Source organism: Malaya genurostris, chromosome 1, assembly GCF_030247185.1.
Source record: "Malaya genurostris strain Urasoe2022 chromosome 1, Malgen_1.1, whole genome shotgun sequence".
Taxonomy (NCBI): Eukaryota; Metazoa; Arthropoda; class Insecta; order Diptera; family Culicidae; genus Malaya; species Malaya genurostris.
Genome location: NC_080570.1, coordinates 73,388,154 through 73,410,145, shown reverse-complemented (window position 1 = coordinate 73,410,145; position 21,992 = coordinate 73,388,154). Strand labels below are relative to the sequence as shown.

General features: G+C 35.7%; 2 protein-coding genes across 2 annotated transcripts in view; one reads left to right on the top strand and one right to left on the bottom strand.

The window, feature by feature from the left end:
* The window catches only part of LOC131440469 (steroid hormone receptor ERR2), a 90,818-nt gene extending 84,261 nt beyond the window's left edge, over nucleotides 1-6,557 (bottom strand). Inside the window, exon 1 of the mRNA XM_058611771.1 lies at nucleotides 6,395-6,557. The gene's annotated coding sequence lies outside the window, so the exon portion shown is untranslated. The remainder of the gene's footprint in view (nucleotides 1-6,394) is intronic.
* Nucleotides 6,558-18,182: 11,625 nt separating this feature from the next.
* Nucleotides 18,183-21,992, top strand: part of LOC131440468 (uncharacterized) — a 35,332-nt gene continuing 31,522 nt past the window's right edge. Inside the window, exon 1 of the mRNA XM_058611769.1 lies at nucleotides 18,183-19,026. Within this exon, the coding sequence (XP_058467752.1) occupies nucleotides 18,672-19,026 (355 nt within the window). The 5' untranslated portion in view covers nucleotides 18,183-18,671. The remainder of the gene's footprint in view (nucleotides 19,027-21,992) is intronic.

The following is a 21,992-nucleotide window of genomic DNA, read 5'->3' as shown; positions in this document are numbered from 1 at the left end:
TATACCATTCGACTCAGTTCGTCGAGTACGCAAAATGTCTGTATGTGTATGTGTCAGTGTACGCGTGTGTATGTGCGTATGTATGTACACTGCTGGTCATTCAAATAGGTGACATGAAATTATTAAAAAAAAAAACAATTTTATTCGGCGTATGAGCACTTTGTCTAACTTTTACTATTGTTATCAATTATTTATGGGAAAAATAACAATTCAGTTTATTGGTTATACGTATCACAGTACTATGACTTTCTCATTGTTATATAATTTCAAATGTTCTTGGACAGTGAGAAAGGTGTATAACAACAGAAAAATTCTTCTCTTTGAATAAAAAAAAAACATTTGACTCATTAAAAAGTAATTAGTATCCAGTGTATCCTCCTTTATTCATCAATATTTTGTTCACTGTTCTTGGCGTTGATTCGACCAGACGCTGACACGTCTCCGTTGGAATAGCATACCATTCCTTTTGGACAAAATCCCATAAATGGTTCTTATTTCAGAAAGTATGACCAGATAATTTCCTTTTAAGTACGTTCCATAGATTTTCTGTTGGGTTTATGTCGGAAGATTGGCGATGCCATGCAATGACAGATACATTATTATCACGAAACCATTGTTTAACTAACTTTGATGTGTGTTTCGGATCGTTATCCTGCTGAAAATGGCGTATAATAGGCATGTCGTCCTTGACAGAGTAACATGACATCCTCGAGAATTGCTTTATATTCGAATCTGGTCATTGTGGTGTTGATGCGGAAAATCGGACCCACACCGTACCAACAATCCCAAACCATTATGTTACCGCCACCATGCTTGACAGTTTTTTGTGTGTATCTTGGATCAAACTCTTTACTTGGTGACCGTATAACAATTCGTTGTGCATCAGAAGAGAACAATTTAATCTTTGTTTCATCGCTCCAAAGAATATTTCGCAACTTTTTCCTTCCGCTCGAACCGTCTCACGATCGATGTTCGATAGCAAATTGCATTCTTGATCGAAGGTTTTTGTTTCGCAAAAGACGAACCATTCTAGCAATCCTACCAGGAAGGTTTACATCTTGCAGTCTACGACGAACTTATAATGTTTCCAATCTCTGCAATAGTCCTAGGTGATGCGAAAAGATCTGATTTTGCTAGCAAAGTTATACGATGATCGGTTGTTGCCGAAGTTTTTTTTTTGTTTCCCGCGTGTTTCTTTTTCTTTTAAAGGTTTCAAAGCTTTAGTGACGAAGTTGTCGGAACGTTCAAGTGTTTTTGCAATTTCTTTGTAAGTTTAACCTTCTGCTCGTAATTTCTTCACCAAAAATCTTTCCAACTCAGTACAACGAGACGCAAGACCCATTCTATACCATATACACCATATACCAATCGACTCAGTTCGACTAGATCAGCAAATGTGTATGGCAAATATCTTCACTCGATAAGATTATTATAATATAATTTATAAGACTCCTGAATTTCACTGGAGTCTGACTTTTGATTCCGCAACTACAGAATGATATGTCTAACGAAATTAAAATAATGTGGCTCATTTTTCACATAGTTGACTGATCCGATTCCCTCCATCTAAGATTCAAATGAAAAGTCTTAATTTCCCATCAAAACTTCTTATTTTTTATCCGATCCGGCTTACGGTTAAGGAGTGATTATTGTAAAAATATAAATTTCACATAAATTAATCGGGTTTACAGATTTTGGTAGTCGTTTCATTTCAGTTTTACCGGTACTCGAATTTCGATCCCGGAATATAAGAGAACAAAAATTTATTTGGAATACACTACAATTTCTTAGCGATGGCTACACTGATTTAAAAAAAATCGAATCAAATGAAATGGTTCACAATCCTTTAGATGAATTCAACTGACCTCGGTTATACCGGCTTCTGAATTCCAATTCCGAAAGTGTCGAAAATAGAAAAGCTCAATTGTTTTCCTAAGAAAGACTAAAACGAATTCCATGAACAAAAATTCAAATTAAGTCTTATGGTACCATACAAAATTGGTGAATTTTATCTGATTCTGGAATTAGTTTTTAAAATTCAAACCGTCAAAGAGATGACAATAGCAAAAATCTTCAAAGTTGGGCTCAAAACTATTCCAATTTAATCGCCATGTTATTTCATGGTCATACGAACCGTTGTGGGTTACGCTGGTCCCTGAATACCGGAAATACCGTAAATAATGGCCAATTGCTACTCGTTTAGATTCAAAGGATTAATTATATAGTTTCATACAATGTTGCTTTTCGATCCGACTAGCAGCTCCGAAATTACACGGTAATGAGTGATTTAAATTTTAAACTATCACCTAAAACGATGGTCATTAAAATAATTTCATAAAAACTAAAAACACCGAAAAATATTCATACACGCATGTTAATTGATAAAAAAAGTATCATCTGACTGCTAGGTGGATTAAGTACGTTTTTGCCTTTCTCATATAGAAAGGTTATGCAATCACTTGAAAAACCGACTAGTGAAAATTGGCCCGGAGGGCCAAGTGTCATATACCCTTCGACTCAGTTCATCGAGCTGAGCAATGTGTGTGTGTGTGTCAAATAATCTCAAATCGATAGTCATTATCAGTAGGCAACTAATCAAACCGATTCCGGCTATCCTGGTTCCCGGTATCCGGATCCGGAAGTACCGGAAATAGTGGTCATATATACCAAAATGTATCTCACTCACTTTTCTCAGTGATGGCTTGACAGATTTCCACAAGCATAGATTCAAATGAAAGGTCTTCCGGTCCCATACGTGATTCCTGAATTTCATCCGGATCCGACTTCCGGTTCCGGAGTTATAGGGTAAAGTGTGTTCAATATTGTACACCGTCACTTAAACCGGCGAAACAAAAAACGTAAAAAATTGTCTAAACTGGTCTCAAAACTACACAAATCGATAGTCATTATCAGTAGGCAACTAAATAAACCGATTCCGGCTATCCTGGTTCCCGGTATCCGGTTCCGGAAGTAGCGGAAATAGTGGTCATATATACCAAAATGTATCTCACTCACTTTTCTCAGTGATGGCTTGACAGATTTCCACAAGCATAGATTCAAATGAAAGGTCTTCCGGTCCCATACGGAATTCCTGAATTTCATCCGGGTTATAGGGTAAAGTGTGTTCAATATTGTACACCGTCTCTTAAACCGGCGAAACAAAAACCGTAAAAAATTGTCTAAACTGGTCTCAAAACTACACAACTCGATAGTCATTATCAGTAGGCAACTAAACAAACCGATTCCGGCTATCCTGGTTCCCGGTATCCGGTTCCGGAAGTACCGGAAATTGTGGTCATATATACCAAAATGTATCTCACTCACTTTTGTCAGTGATGGCTTGACCGATTTCCACAAACTTAGATTCAAATGAAACGTCTTCCGATCCCATACGGAATCCCTGAATTTCATCCGGATCCGACTTCCGGTTCCGGAGTTATAGGGTAAAGTGTGTTCAATATTGTACACCGTCACTTAAAATATTTTCGGATGCAATAATGTAGAGTGCGTACTAGAAGAGATTGTGTGTCATGTTAGTTGGTGGCCGTACGAACCGACTTTGATTATACCGGTTCTCGGATTCCGGTCCGGAAGTGCATATAATAGTAAACCCATTTCGTTTTCTTAAGGATGACTTACGCAATCAAAGCACTGTTTTATTCTGTATGTTATGCATAAACAATCTCTTGGTTTCTTTCAATCGAAAAGAAAAATTTGAATAGAATACCTTAATATTATATGTACATGAGAAAGGCATCATTACACCACTAGGTGGATTAAAACAGGTTTTTATTGTATTTCGACGATTCTAGTTTATTCCTTGAACACCCTTTTAATAAACATATTCGAAATTTCATAGCAATTGCTCAATTGTATCAATCAAAATTTTTGAACTCTCAAAATTTATATTATAAATTAACCTTATCTAATGACTGCAGAATCTCGGTAGCATGCTCTTCGTACAACCGTAAAAAACTTTTCAATAAAAGACATGACATCCCAAGTCCCAAATAATCCCCTAGCGGTTTAATGATTTCTCTCTCATAATATTTATATTCTTATAAATATTATTGAGTTATTCTCCAGAAATCTTTTCAATGAATCTTGAATAAAACAGGAAGGTTTGCTCTTGCATAAACTAGCATGAACTAGAAATTGAAATAGTTTTAAGTCGAATTTCGAAAAAAAAAATCCGTTTTTTGCATCATCTAAGTTATGGTTTGAAAGTTCTAAGGTAGGATCCGGATGAAATTCAACAGCAGGTTATGCAACTATGAGACCATTCATTCGAATCTAAAGTGGTAAAAATCGGTTCTGTCATCTCTGAGTTAATTGAGTTCATTTTGTAGTTTTTAACCTCTATTTTTGGTACTTTCAGTGCCTGGAAACCGGTATAGCCGGTATAGCCGAAGTCGATTTGTTAGACCAATAACTAACATAACCTATAAATTGACATAGTTTAGAGTGAGATTTAGAAAAAAAAATCCGTTTTATGCATCATCGCATTAAATGACGATAAGTTTACTCTGTTATTCCTGAACCCAAAGTCGGATCAATCTATGTATCATATTAAATTACTAATTAGACTCGACAACACTGACTTCACTTTGCTACGATTGACACAAGTCGTGCGCATCAAGAATCAGTGCAAGTGAATTTCCTGAAATGAATTCATTATTTATTATGCTTTGAGCCTAAGACTTTGAGCTAAAACCTTTCTATGTCTAAACTTTTTCTACGAATCAGAACAATATATCACTGATTCAAACTTCAGTTATACCGTTGAAAGTATAACCATTGTATATAATCGATGTATAAAAAATTCTACATTAGGTAGTGTTTCCAAAACCTGGCACTATATGTGTTCAATTATAAAGTATCCCGAGCAAAGCAAAGTTAAAATGACGACACACAGGCAATTCAGCATGTTGGAACATTCGTTTGTACACTACTAATTTAGTTTTGTGACGTTCGCACGCAGTATGTTTAGCACGTGCGTGTCAAATATTCGCTTCAACGCTCCCAAACGATTGCCTTAGATCAAACGCTCACCGTTCACAAAACAGCGAAATGAGCGGTTAAAAATAGCACAAGAACTTGCCCAAAACAAATCGCACAAACGATGCTTACTAATATTTTTTATTTTGTTTCCCAATTTGTGTATGCACTCATGTCAACGAGGCATAAATGAAATCTTGTGACCCACCATTTACGCTTGTTGAAGTAATCACCCCAAACAGTGTATGAAAACTGAAAGTTATTAGCTACACAGTATCAACAAGTTTTCAAATTACATATTATATCATAGCTATTCCGATGAGATAATTCAGAAAATTCATCCATTAACTTCCTAAACGATTTTCCCCAACTTAATAGTATTCATGCGTTATTTACAAAAAAAAAAGAGCAAACCTTCCTGTAAAATAAACGTTTCTTTCTTGATGCACTGAGAATTGACTGCATCTAACTGGGATGAATACCCTAATTTTTATAAGAGATTTTATAAATCACATGCCTTATTTTACTCATAAAATAGCATTAATCAGAGGTTTCTCACTCGTTGTTAGCATTTCGGTCTTAAATCGTTTGCATTACTGGCGAAACTATTACTATGCAAATATTGCAATCAGTATAGTAATCTTTATTAATTATCTGCGACATACTTGCGATTAAAAAAATAAAGCTTTGTTTGTCAATAACAAACTTTGATGTCATTGAATACAAACAGTTCTTGCTGTAATTTGTATTTATATTGAATTGACAGTGCTTCAATATATATAATTTTGTTGACAGTATTTTGAAAATGGCACTATTACGGAAGTATAGTATAAATCTTTTTTCTCATTAATTATCGTTTTCACATCATTGCATTGTTAGGTGAGTCAAACTTTTGAACATAAAAAAATGCTTGCCACAATATTTTAACTTTAGGCACATTCAGATACACAAGAGGCTAGCTGTTCAAGGTTTTTCGGGACGTAGGATCCTTGAACTCGAAAAATCGAATACACACAGTGGTTTGAGCAAAACATAGGAACAATCAAATCAACCAATTTTCACACTTGTATTCGGTTGATTGTGTCAAAATAATAGCTTGTAAACTGCAATACAAATTCCAATTTGGCTGATGATTAAACGTTAAATCAAATTGATCATAGGAATTTCTTGCATAATTTTATTTATGGCATTATAGTTTTTCGCTTTATCTCGCTCTTTCGAATAACAATCCATATATTTGTGCACATTGAGATGAAGCTGTCAGCACTTTCCTTCTTCTTTCCTGAAGGAACCAAAACCAAATCATTTTCAAGAGAAGCAGAACCAAAAAATAAACTGCGACAGCAATGCTAATTTTGAAAATTTCATTCCAAATATACTGCATTCTACTACATACCTATATCGGGAAAGCCAATCACTTCTAATAATCCTATAAAGTTAATGAATTTCGCTAAATTTCACGAAATTCAAAGCACTATTTAAACACGACCACTATAGATATTTTTCTCCACACAATTCACATCTTTCACACAACGCTTTTTTCCCTTTCTAGCAACAATTTGAACTGTCAAGTCTTCTGTCAAATACACATTTTACGAGGAAAACCCAACCATGACAAATCAATCACGCAAGGAAAAATTCAGATAGTTTCATACAACAATACAACAATTAATTGATTATTATTGTTGATTTCTGTTTGTTGGCACTGCAAAACTATAAAATGAATCAATAAATTCAACAACTCATGAACTCATATTCTTAATCTTGTTTTTTGACATTCTGATTGAAATGTGTTCCATCGAATTTGGAATAAATAATTTTAATTTTTTCCGCTCATGCAAGAAAATTTTTTCTGCGTGTATATACAAAACAAATTCATACAAGCATACAATGTCATGTCTCACGATGTAAAATACCCTGGTGATCACGTTTTTCTATGTGTTAGTGCGGTTGTCATTTTATTTTGGCATAACAGAGAGACGTGAAGAAGAAAAAACATAAACAAATGACGTTCCGGGAGTTGCTTTTATGAAAATATTTAGAGTTGGTTCTGTTTGCGAAAATATTGACAGTGAAATGCGGTGTTTTGTTCCGGGATGTTTCAATCGTTTTCATCACCTGCATTTGAAATGCCACCAACAGCACAATCACTCCATTATCCATAATAACTGTAATAGATACCACAGTGCGATCCGCAAAATTCTTCCTCCAACGAAAGTAACAGAATCGGATGTGTGTAAAATTTTCTATATTTCGACGTTACCTTGCAAGCCCTTGAAGAAAAAATGTCCAGATTTTTAATTAGTGCCAAAGATTCACCAGGCTGCGCGACAACTGGAGTAACTTAGAAGTGAAATCCCGATCTGAAATGGTCGTTTGTTTATGTTTACATGTTTGAATCCAGGCGCGCCATGTTTAATTTCGTGAGAAAATTACCAACACAACCAAAACTGTCTTATCATGCCACCAGTGTATTTTACGTCGTGGTCATGTCTGACGTAGCCAGAGCAAAGCATGCAACGATGTGTGTCTGTATATGTAGAGAGTACGTTCAATGAAAATTTAAACTGCAATGCGTTCACTTCTCGACACTGCTAGCAGCTTTTGCGTAGATATGAGTAAATCAATCGGAGAATAAAACATATAAAAAAATCTTAACACTGCAGAAGATTTGCGGCCCTTACACGATCATTAAAAGTGACATTACTAAAATGTAATGTCATTTTTATTGAACGTGTAAGGGTAAAAAATGATGAATTCTTCATACAAATTTGGAATGTCATTACTTACTAATCATTAAAAATGGCATTAACAATTCTCGTATAAGGGCCGCTATTGTTTTGTAGTGTTTAACTTATCGATCTATTTTCATTGGTTTCAAGTAAAACCATAATTTTACTACTATTACTTTAAACTTTTTGATGATACTATGACTATGATATGATAGATGATGATGTAAACTCAACGAATGACATGTTCTGAACGTGGACCAAAATTTTGATTCGGGATTATTCAACCTATATTCTTGGTTTCTAAAGTACCAATAAGAGTAATCAAACGCTTGAAAAAAAGAAAAATAATTTCCTTCGTTTTCTCAAAGATATCTGGAGCCACAAAAATTCAGATTCACAAGAAAGATTTGTATTCAAAGTCCGGCTACGGATTAACACATTGATGAATGCTCACAATTTAAATCGTCATTTAATGCGACTATACAATAATTGTAAAAAATCATCAGAATATGGGTCAAAATTATTTGTAATGGTAACACTGGTTGATGACCAAACACACCGGCAGAATCAGTTGATTCACAATCAGATCTTGTGGTTTCAATACAGTTTATTGTATATTGATAGCAAAAATATAATTTTCAACGATACTATTTATTGTTTTTAGGATTTAAGGAAGACCGGACACTTTTAGTAAATTAAAAAAAAAAGCATCCATTACAACTAGGTTTTTACCCCAGTTTAGTTTCAACCATCAATTACAATTCCCAATTAGGGGTATGGAAAAATACACATTAATTTCCGTAAAAGTCGCGATAAAGTTACCAACCCAAAATTCAAAATTTTTTACACTGCGGGGATGAACCGGACAACCAACGGGGTTAAACCTGATACTTCCGAGAAATTGAAAAAAAAAAACATCTATGTTTACCCAATTTATCTGTACCGTTGTGTAGTTTTAACCTTCAGCTACTATTCCCAACTTGTGACTTGGAAAAATATGTATTAGTTTTCGTACCAAATCACGATGGAGTGACCAACCCTAAAGCCAATACCGCGGTGCTAAATCGGACTATAAAGTTTAACACAAAAATGGAGAACGAACACAGTAGGGTGCCAAATCTAACTTAATGTAGTTTTCCGGTTTAGTCCCGCACAGACAGTTCATTTTCGAGACGCAATAATAATTTTCACGTAATCGAAAGCACTCAATAACCACCGGATTCAGCACGAAATTAACATTTGAAAGCACTAAAAAACCGGCATTACAATGCACAGAAATCAAATATACAAAAAAAAATCAAAAAAAAATTCTGTAAAATTCAGTAAATTCAGTAAAAATCGTTCACCTTTTGACACGAACACAAACTGAATGTACTAAGCGTCATCCAGCTAACTGACGTCTGACTGGTTAAAAATAATGGATATTTGAGCTGTCCGGCTTAACCCCGTATCCGGACTCCATGAGATGTCGAAGTAAGTTCCACTTTAGAGTTTTTCGTCATTATTTATGGTACTTCCAGAGCCGGTATTCAGGAGCTAGCATAACCCAAAATGATTCGATTGGCCATAAATTAATACGCCAAACAATTTACATCTTCTATATCGGTATGAATTTTAAAAACTCATCATCTGTAATACCAGAATCGGACAAAATTCACCAATTTTGTATGGGACCTTAAGTCCTTTAATTCGAATTTTTGTTTTTGAAGTTCGATTTGGCCTTTTTGAGAAAATGATTGAGCTTTGAGAAACGATTCGATACTGGAATCGGAATTCTAAAATCGGTGTAACCGAAAACAGTTAAATTCACCTGAGGAGTCTGTAGACATCTTTGAGAAATTGTAGTGCGAATTAAAATTTGGGGGTACATTCCAAATCCAAATACGAATACCGCTTAAACTGAAATAAATATATTTGGTAATCGACTATCCAAATCTGAAAACCCGATAAACCTGATTAATTTATGTGAAATGGACATTTTTTTTACTAATCACCCTGTATCTCCTAAACCAGAAGTCGGATCTGACTATAAATTAAGATGTTTTATAGGATTTTAAAACCTCTCATTTGAATCATAGATGATTCTTAGATTTCATTTGAATCTAAATCGGTTCAGCCATCTACGAGAAAAATGAATTGCATTATTTTAATTTCGTTTCACATATCATCCTGTGGTTCCACAATCAGAAGTCGGATCCAAACGTAATTCAGGAACCTTGTTTGGGAGTATACTACTTTTCATATGAATCTAAGTTTGTAGAAAACGGTTTAGTCATCTCCGAGAAAATTGAGTGAAATTATTTGTCACACACGCATTTGCTGATCTCGACGAATTGAGTCGTATGGTATATGGAAGTTATGTTCTTCCAGCATTTATTGCTGTAAGTAAATCAATGTAAATCAATATAATTATGGAATTACTTTCAATTCGAAAATGCTGCCATCTTTGCCATCATCTGGTTCGAAGGTTCGAACGATTATGTTGCCAAAAACGAACCGTGCTAAAATCGGTCCGAGAGAAATTGTCATGATAAAGGATGCTGTAACAGTCTTTTTGGTACTTAGAAACAATTGTATGTAACAGTATAAAAATCGTGTTTCACGTTGCTCCCAAGCATTGCTTTGTCATACAGCGCTCAAAACTCATGCTGCTGAAATAGAGGGAAAAGTCGCTTATACAAAAATGTTGATATCTCCGTTGAAAATGGACGGATTTTAACAATTTATGGCTTGTTGGATAGCTATTACCGTGTGGAATCTAAGTATAGAAACATATTCTGTTTTATAGGTCAAGTGTGACAGATACTGTCAAAAAACTAAAAAATTTGACATAAAAATTCGTATAACTCAAAAAGTAAACATTCGATCTCAAAACCATTCAATGGCGTTCTGGGTGACGGGGAGACCTTTCATTTGCGACTAGTTTGTTCAAAATCGGTCCAGCCATCTCTGAGATCTCGACCTTTTTGTTGACAACACACACACACACACACACACACACACACACACACACACATATATATATATATATATATATATATATATATATATATATATATATATATATATATATATATATATATATATATATATATATATATATATATATATATATATATATATATATATATATATATATATATATATATATATATATATATATATATATATATATATATATATATATATATATATATATATATATATATATATATATATATATATATATATATATATATATATATATATATATATATATATATATATATATATATATATATATATATATATATATATATATATATATATATATATATATATATATATATATATATATATATATATATATATATATATATGGACATTTGTTCAGTTCGTCGAGCTGAATCGATTGGTTTATGACATTCGGCCCTCCGGGCCTCGGAAAAATTTTCTAAAGTTTGAGTGAATTCTATACCTATTTTTTATATATATAAAAAAGGTAAAAAAACAAACAAGACCAGGATAACAGAATTTATATGGCATGTTCAAAGAATTTTGTTCGTTTTTAGATCGTCATGAATAGAAACACGATCAGTCGCGGCACTATAAGCACAATTTCAGGAGAAACTACAGTGCCTTATGCTTATAGCAGATGAAAACAATCTGTTGTCTCAGTTGAAACGTCGAAGCAGTTTTATTGATGAAGTTATCGACAATGACTGAAGTTATTGACTTCTATTGTATCGATTATACGATATCAGTTTAAAAAAAAATCCCATCTGAAAGTATTGGTGCTACAAGGCGTGTCTGAAAATTTTTTTATAAAATAATAATTTGTTCTTAAGCCAGAGCTCAGATTTTCTGTTTATAAACCGAGACACGAAAGGATCAATTTATCGGGCATCCGTGTTCGTGCTCAATATGTCACATTTCATTTCGATCACAGTTGCCGTATATAATTTGAAGAAAATAAATAACACATGAGCTGAAAAGTCCCGGGTCTAACAAATAGAACACGATTTTGTTGGTTTAAAATGAACGTTATTCATCAACGTAATCCCCATCAAGAGCAATGCAATCATTCCAGCGCCGCTCTAGCATTTCAATACCACGGTTGTAGAACGATTAATCTTTTGCCTCGAAATAGGCCTCAGTTTGATCGATAACCTCTTTATTCGTGCGAAATTTTTTACCGTCGAGCATTTTCTCAGTTCAGATAACAGACAGTACTCGCTGGGAACCAAATCTGTCGAATACGATGGATGGAGGAGCAACTCGAAGTTCAATTCATGTAGTTTTGTCATTGTTTTGGTTGAATTGCGACACGGTGTGTTTTTTTCTTTGCCATATGCGATCATTTCTTTGCAATTTCTGCCCTCAAATGCTTAAATAAAGCTATAAATATTCACTGTTAATGGTATTTTTTTCTCATTCTCTCTTATTCTCATCCTTTCGATAAATATTACACCTCGCACATCTCAAAATACCGAGGTCATAACCTTTCCAGCCAATTATTGTGCTTCGGGTGCTTCGGACGAGGCTCACCAGTTACTGTCGACTCAGATGACGATCGTTTTGATTCCGGAGTGAAGTGATGAATCCATATTTCATCCATTGTCACATATCGACGTAAAAATTTTGGTTTGTTACGTTTAGGCATGGACAAACACTGCTCAGAGCCATCAATACGTTCTCGTTCTTGGTCAACAGTGAGCAAACGCGGCACCTACTTTGAATAGAGCTTTCTCATAGTTAACTAACTCACGCAACTTCACTTTTCGATCATTCAAAACAATTTTATGGATTTTACGCCTCATTTGGACGTCCACTGCGTTCTGCATCATCCGTGTCTCTACGACCACGTTTGAAGTCAGCAAACCAACGTTTTATTGTTGTTTCTGATGAAGCGGAGTCTCTATAACACTTTTCAAGCCATTGCTTTGCTTGAACCGTATTTTTTCCCATCAAGAAGCAGTGCACAATTAAAACACGAAATTGTTTTTAATCCATTGTTCTGAAAATAACAAAAGTAGCGTCACTCTTAGTACAATAACTCACAAACTAATGAATGGAATATCATGAAATTTTAACAACTGTCTTGTAAACGTTAATATTAACTAAAAAAAGGTAGCTGCAATAAAGCTAGCGCCATCTATGTGTTAGACCAGGGACTTTTCAGCCCATGTGTGCTGTATTCACATCACTTCTGGGAAAACCGTGGAATGGTGAATATGCGATCCGAGAAGGCACAAACTGTAACTTTACGAATGTTAATGGCTAATGGTAGATGGCTATGAAAAATTTGGGAGAGTATCCTGTTTGCGGTGTTTAGCAATTCAATTACGCGGTTGCTACAACCTAGCTTATCGTCTTTTCTATAGATAGAACATATCACTTCTTTCATTCATTCCGTCCGTTGAATTTCTCTCCACAAAACTTCGAAAATCACTAAGTACAGTATGTACTCTAACTAGTTCTTCTCATCCATATTTGTACAGCTTGTCTGGCGTTTGAATATTACAAGCGGCTTCGTTACTCCTCCACCTATCAATCTCAGATTCGGTGCTTGAGATAATTCGTCGGCTGGACGAGCACTCATTACACTAAGTGTTCGTGTCGCCGATTAGATGTTTCACATCGCACTGATGACTGCTGTCGTGAATTCGTTTCAGCGAAGCGTAGAATGCCTATATCCCTTCATCAGGTCTCGTCCAGTGAGGACTTTGGTGATATATCAACGATGTTCTTTCTGAAAATTTCAATCCCCATCACGGACATCCATCGAATCTTGAAACGTTTGAACTCTTGAAAACTTTATTGTCGAACCTTTTGTCAGATAAGTAAATGCATTTTTCGCATAGCGATCCGAATATGTTCCCAAGGTCTCCAGTTAGGTTCTTATTGAAACCTCTATAATTTTAACGTGAATAAAATTGATAGTTGCTTCAGATTATATCAACGGTTAGATGATAACGGATGGCAACTAAAATTTTGAATTTTTTTCGAGGCCTGTATGCTCAACAACAAACGAGCCCAGAAAGAACTAAGAGTGTGTATGTATTAGCTCTCTTTCTCCTCTTTCTGCTAGTATTTTCTGTTCTGTTCATGCTTGCTCAGTTTTGCTCAAAATGCCGTCGAAACAACAAGTATTTAGCGAGCGCATTGCAACAGCTAGGGATGGGTATCGAGAGGTAAAGTATCGATACCACTTCCGGTGAAACTCTCAACGGGTGAGCACGTTGCATCGTGTTAGTCCGGGGAAAATTCGAGTATTTCGCAAGAAAGAAAGGATTTTCAGCCGTACTTTGACGATTCGACGCAGCCACACAGCGAGATTTTCGCTTGTAGTCAAGTGAAAAGAAAGTCCACTGGACTATAAACGAAAATTAACTGGCAATATAGCCTTAGTTGCTGTGCCATCAATTCGGCGTCATCTCAAGTGAGGTGACGCCAACCAGAAAGGAAGAAGAAGAAGTATCGATACTTGGTATCGCCATACCGCTTTGTCTTTTCAGGTTTCGGTATCGATACTATAGGAAAAAATATCGATACTTGGTATCGGTATCGGTATCGATCGAAAATACAAGCTAGGTCGAATTTGATTAAACTAGTCTCAAATGGAGGACCTCCCTAAAGAGCCAAAACTCTGATGATTGGTTTTGAGATCCTTTGTTCATCTTTCAAGTTACAGACGGTTAACGGTATCATTTTACATCTTGGTTGATTCAGTCTGTTTCTTCAATAAAAATCAAAATTCGTTATCCAAACTAGGTAAGAACACTCGTTGAAAGTGTTCAGACGTCAGAAGACAACTTTCGTCACCCGGCTAATGGCGTTCGGGTACTGAGGTCCCCAATACTGCAAGAAATTATTTGCTAATTGAAACAAATGAGGGAACTGATGGCAAATCGATTCCCATGAATGCAGAGGGTTGCAAGTTCTTGGTACCGGGTTTCTAGTAAAAAAAGCCTTCATTTCAGAACGAGCCTCGCTTGAGAAGTCGTCGTCCGGATGCCGATTACTCAAAACCATACCATGCGAGCGTCATAGATTTTCATTGGTCGCATCTCCGTTAAGGAACGAACTCGACGTCTTCATAATTGCAGCCTTGTTGGCTTCTTGTTTCAAAATTTTACAAGTTCTGCTTGAATCAACAATAGTTGCGCATTCATTTCAATGATTAGAAAAGCCTTCAAATTCGAGCTAATGCCAGCTATTTTGATCGTTTCCTCATCTGATGTGCTAGGTACATAAGAGAGGTCGCTGTTTTGTAATTTCTGGAATAAAATAATAAGTTTAAATAGTTAGATAAATTATTTTATATTATATGCTCTTAAAGAATTTCGCTTTTGGGTGTCGCTGGCTGCTCTTTGATTGACTATTAGAGTGGAATCTAGATAATGTTTACTCCAAGCTAGTATCGACAGGTATCGACCATGAAAATATCGATACCACGCGATACCACTTTGCACAGCATCGATCCTAAAAAATCGATACTTTAGGCTTAAGTATTGATACCTTGAAGTATCGCAGTATCGATACCCATCCCTAGCAACTGCACAGAAATCTCGGCAAATAGTACAACATTTTAAAAGCAAAAATGTTGCAGCTTCGACAGTTTACAATAGCCTAAGATGCCCAGCAACTGCTCGTAAGGAAGGTAGTGAAAAACCAGCCAAAATTATGATCGTAAAAAGACTTCGTTCTCTTTCTCGTGCCTTCAACAACAAGGATTCACTGAGGCAACGGGATGCCTCAAGAAAGTTCAACTATTCTCACCAGTACATTTGCAGAACATTGAAAAGAGTCGGAATAAAGTACCGAAAGAAGACACGAGCCCCGGAATATACTGACGCACAGATTTCAACGCTGAAGTCCCAATGCCGCTGGTTGATCAAAAATTATTCCGGAAAAGGTTTTGTTTTGGACGACGAAAGTTATTTCCCTCTTTCGAAGACGTAGATTCCCGGAAACGATCGATACTATTCCGAACATAAAATATTAGTTTAAACATAAGTTTTACAAAAACATCATGCTGATGGACAATACGTGTTTTGGCCGGATAAAGCGTTATCACATTGCACCAAAAAAACACAAACGTTCCTGAATACCCATTCGATCCCATTTGTACCCAAAAACCACAACCCGATAAATCTACCTCAGTGTCGCCTAATCGAAGATTTCTTCGGGGTTTTGAGCTCCTTGGTGTACAAAAATAACTGGAGAGCCACGAATTGCTAACAGTTGATTGGTAGAATCAAGAGATGCATTCGCAAAGTTGACATGAAGGCCGTACAACGCTCCTGTTCCGACATCAAAAGGAAGCTTCGCCGAACATCCGATTACGGATCGTTTTCAAATGTTCACTTATTTTTTCAACAATGAACAATGTATCTTTAATTACAATAAATCAGATCTTCTCCAAGTATGTTTGTCTTTTTTTGACAACTTGAGAAAGAAATTCCAAAATTTTAGTTGCCACCCGTTAGTGTGGTATCTGTTATAAGATCTAAATCAATTCGTTAAAACTACAGCAAGCTATCTTGAATAATTTAATATCCGCTTAGGCTCTTGGACTTTAAACTCATATACCTCATGTTCGTGGACAAATGCGATATCCGTTGAAGAAATACGAAGGGTACTTTTTGAACAGACCTCGTTCTAACAAAGAATAATTTTTTTCCAAACAATAACAGGATCTCGGTGGAGCGCAATATTTTAGGCAATGGATATGAATATTTTATATTATTTTATTTTCATTTGTAAACACTCATATTACTCAATTAAATACTCGTCACTAGTCCACAATCAAATATCCTTCCTATGTACATGTGTCCTATAATTTCATCAGTTCATGGATTCACCAAGAAATGTGAGTAGATTTTGCGTAATGCCGAAATCATCCTTCCAGTATCGAATACTTCATATTCTTGTTGTTACTGAAAGAAACACAAAAAAGTATCTAAAGAATTAATACCCTGTCTGTACATGCTTGTGACCATATGGCGATGTGTTTGAGAATAACGCGTTAATCTTATATCAGCTATAATTGGCAGAGCACGAGCCGGGATTTTAAATAAATTACAATTAAAATCTTATATTTATTATTCGTAAAACTGTTAGGAACATTCTAAAACTATTCGCAACGGTTCGAAATCGATAAATCTACACCTACATCATTGGTACAACCAATAGTCATCAGTCAATCTATCGAATAGACAGTTTTTACACTAGATTAGACACTAGAAGCTGTCTTGTACTCAGTTTTCACTTTTCATCACTCCTAGCGAGAAACAGATCGAGAGAGAAGAACATGAAAATTTAAAAAAAAATCTAAATTCTCGAAAAGGAATTGTTAGAGGCAGAACTCGAACCCGGAACCTCCTCCTTACGGTGGAGATGCTTACTCAACTAAGCAACTCTTTTGTATGTACTAACACGTTCCAAAAGCAAAGCAATGCCTTTATATTAAAATTCTTCTGTGCAATTAGGCCAACGGTTTCAACACACATCGGTGCTTCATAGCGTACAGAGCCATTGCAAGGCTCATGTTACAAAGAAAGAAATAATGAAATTTACACGACATGTAAATCAATAGTAACATGGCATAGACATGGGTTGAATCGAAAGTTTGATTGAAAACCATCATTAATACAAAACTTAATTGGATGGCATTGAACAGTCACGTACCCAGAGGGGGGGGCCCGAGGGGCCATGGCCCCTCCCGAAATCAAAAACAGATATATAATTATTTAGAAGATCTCAGACATTTGTTACAGAAATAACAAGACAGTTAACGTAAAGAAATGTTATACAATAACAGTTCAAGTGGAAAAGTTTAAAGTGTCTGTTGAAAACACCCGTAAAAGGCACTCCGAAAATTAGGTACAATCTTCAGTAACATTATTTTTTTTATCTTTGGGCCCCTCCCGAAACGAAATCCTGGGTACGGGCCTGGCATTAAATTTTCAATTATTAGAACTGTATTTTTCAATTAACTCTTAGTTTTGTGTTTAAATTATGTTTTTTTTTTCAATAATATAATATATTTTTAGGCACACTGCTTAAGCTCTAAGATGCCAAGGGTATTTTATAATTAATTAACGACTAACTTAAAACTGGAATAGTATCATTAGATTATGTCGTCTTTGATTTTCTAGAATCCAGCTTTCAGCTGGCGTAACAATATGCTCTCACTTATACCAACACAAGTCTTCGACGTACGACCGATTTTTGTACTGTTTCGCTGCAAAACATACGTTGCCTCAAAATGGTGTTCGTTAAAAACAAAATTTTGTTACGAGAATGGTAATTCCGCTTGGCATCACTGGTTGGATTTATTAGACTATACGCATGTGCCATGCAAAACGAAACCCGATGAAGCGCGTGGTTAAAATACGAACGATATCACCTGAGAGCTGTCCCCAAGTCGTGTGTATGCTTTCCTTATGCTTCCAGTTGCTCGCATAGCATCGGAAGGGTAGGTTCTGTTTCATAGTTCCTCAGTCAGTGAGTCTTCCTGTTTTTATTTGCAACGGAATAAAACATAATACGCGCATGTTACATTTTTTCCCTCCCTCACAACCGCCGTCAAACATATCAACCCACTGAATGTGTTTTGAGTTTTGTCCAATCAAAGGAATATCCAAAAGGATGTAGTGAGTCATCAAGGATGAAGTGAAATTGTGCCTTTATAAGACAACATTTTCGTTGGTGGTCTATTGAAATGGAATCAATATGAAGTTATTAAATGAAGATACGTGATGCTATATGTGATACAGATCATCACGCGATGGTGTAAATTGAAGCGTACTAATCAGTAAAGTTTACAAAATCATACCATGAACTGGATTGAGAGGAGTCAACGCAAATCGTAGATATTATTTTCTGGTATCTGCTGTCCAGTCTAATGCTTGCTTGCGGTCTTGGTGGTGCTCGTGTCGATTACATATAATTGCAATGGCCTTTCGTCGGGTGCAAACACAAATGGTGTCACATGTGTTGATTTCGATGATGGTCTTCCTACCGGCATTGACCTGTCCCGGGATTGTAACCAACGAAGTTCACGTAGATTGTGATGACGACACCAAAACAGCCAAGTCAAAGATCAACCCTACGACTCCGATTACTGAATACTTTAAAGAGCATGAAGTCAGCGAAAAGGATTCTCGATTGGCCTTGGAAGCATTGGATTTAGAACAAATTGCTAAAGTTCCAGCCTGGTGTGAAGAATGTGACATTGATAAGATTAATTTCTGTCACTCAGCGGCGTTCATCAACGATCACTGCTGCTGTGAGCACCGTCATGCAAGGGGTGAGTTTTTGTTTTCGTAGTTGCACAACGGTGACGATATTTTATAGCATATTTCAATGTCGCTCGGGAACGATATGTTTCACTTTCCATCTTTAATTCTGCATTCCGGACGAAAGCAGACCAATATGTTTGAAGGGAGACCAGCTCGCATGTGAATTATTTCATAACCAAATTTTGCTTGATTGTCGCATAGGGGTAATACCAATTGTGAGTCAGTCGAAGGAAGAGATAAAGGAACATGCGGATCAGTTGAATATAACTGCGGAAATTATTTGTACTATGGTTATAGGGTAACTGTACCTCTAGTTACCTCATTATTGAAAACACTATAGTATTTCAGCGATTACTCGGCCTACGATTAAATGAATCAATGGTTGCGATATATTTGCTTCGATACATTGAATCAAGATCGTTGAGAAAACGATTTTAATTCTATTCTTTGAGCGAATGAGTTGAAGGAAGATGGCACGTCTCATTTTAATGAACGGTGTTTTTAACAAATGAAATGATTTGTTGATATTGTTTTCAACAACAATTCCTTAAAAAATATATTTTAATCGCAAATCTCGATCAATCATATTTATAACTAAGCTAATGAGATGGTTTTGGTATTGAGATGCAGTTAAAACAACTATTTACAGTTCAAAATTTTCAAAAGCTTAATTGATTTCTTAGAACCAGAATACAGAACATGATGCTTTCTTGGTCGGTCCACATCATTTGCATTTCTACTATAATCGGTGAGTACTATCGGAGAGCGATGGAGATATTTTTATTCGTATGAAAAAATGTTCCGATGCAGAAATAATAAGTAAATATTGTTATGCAAATGTAACGAGATAAGATATGCGCTCACTATCGTTACTTGAGTTGGACATGAATCAACAATAAAACTACGTACACGTGCACCTAGGTCATAACGACAGCTGGCGATATTGTCATTTAAATTTCCGTAGGAACAAAAAATAATGATACAACAAAAATGTAAGAATGTGTGAGTCTACCGTGAACTTATTTCATGAGGCAATCTTTTCTCGGAAGACCAAAAGCAGGACATGAATTCTTTAATACGAATGAACACGGTCTTCCCTTGCCTTGCTAGAATATGTATATTGTCCTTAATGAACAACGATGCGAATGGTTCAAAGGAGAATTATTATGTTGTAGGCTCAAAATGCTATAAACCGAAAGGGGCGCAATTTTTTTTGTGTCATGCATCATCATGACATACAATTACGGTAGCACAGGTACGCGCAAAAGGGTCAACGACCGTTTGATTCTGGACAGTTTATTTAAAACTATGTATCCTGGGCGAGAAGGGCCAATTGTGGCCTTAGGCCGTCATCTCAATGATAGCGCAAAGAAAAAAAACGATATATCCTGTACTTATTCTGCGTGAATGCGCAAAAAAACCCTGATTTTTTTCACGTAGGACTGTCCTTTATTACTTCACTCATTTGGATGCAATTCCGAAAAGTTCACAATACAAGAGTGTAGGAGAACCTACATTCAGTTAAAGATCCTTCGAACATTAAGCAGAAGACATATCATGATAACATTATCGTTGATATAATAAATAATCCTGTTTAACACATGGATCAATATGTCCCGAGACTAAAGCATAGATGGCGCTCGTAGTAAACCAGTAACCACGTCTTTCTGGAGTACTAACCATTGCTTGAAACGGGTCAAAATTTTAAGTCGATCCGACCAGAAACAGCTGAGTTATCGAGGTTGGAGTAAAGTCGTTTTGTAATTTGTTTAAAAAATGAAAAAAAACTAGTTTCGTGTTTTGATAAAACATTGTTTTTTAATGGGTAAAAACATCGTGCAAGCGAAACAATGCACAGTGGGGAAAAATGGACCAAAAACGCGACGATTTTTTTGGAGGCATGATACAGCTGACCACAAAGCACTTTTTTGGTGTAAAATGGTCAGTAAAATCGATTCCATGTATTTAGAAGGACCGCACGAAACGCTATCATGTTCATTTTACCCCAAGTTCCCTTCTGATACTGCATTGTATTCAAGCTTAACTATATAACATGAAACCGAAGAACTTGCAGAAGAGCGAATAGAGAGTTTCCGATGTAAAAAAGTCTAACAAATCGATTGCATATAGTTTTATTGACAGCAGAAAACTCGTTGCACCGTTTTACCCCATTTCTTTTCTAGTTATAATATTCAGTTGAATTATGATCTACAATCCAAAAGCAGATCCAATGCGATCTATCAATATTGGTTCATAATACGTGCAAAACATCTGTGATCCAATAAAACACAATGGGAATGACAGTACTAGTCCGTTTAACCCGTTTTACCCCAATTTATTTCATAAGTCGTATTTCTGGTTAAACTTTCTTTCGCATACCGAAAGCAGGCTGATTGCGGTTGATGAAAATCAATTGATATTACGAAAAAAGCCCTAAAAATAGGATTACAAATTAATTAAATGACCGCACGAATCTTGCTATACCGTTTTACCCCAATTTATTTAATAAGTCGTATTTCTGGTTAAACTTTCTTTCGCATACCGAAAGCAGGATGATTGCGGTTGATGTAAATCGATTGATATTACGAAGAAAGACCTGAAAATAGGATTACAAATGAATTCAATGGCCGCACGAATCTTGCTATACCGTTTTACCCCAATTTATTTCATAAGTCGTATCTCTGGTTTAACTTTCTTTCGCATACCGAAAGCAGGATGATTGCGGTTGATGTAAATCGATTGATATTACGAAGAAAGACCTGAAAATAGGATTACAAATGAATTCAATGACCGCACGAATCTTGCTATACCGTTTTACCCCAATTTATTTCATAAGTCGTATTTCTGGTTAAACTTTCTTTCGCATACCGAAAGCAGGCTGGTTGCGGTTGATGAAAATCGATTGATATTACGAAGATAGATCTGAAAATAGGATTACAAATGAATTCAATGGCCGCACGAATCTTGCTATACC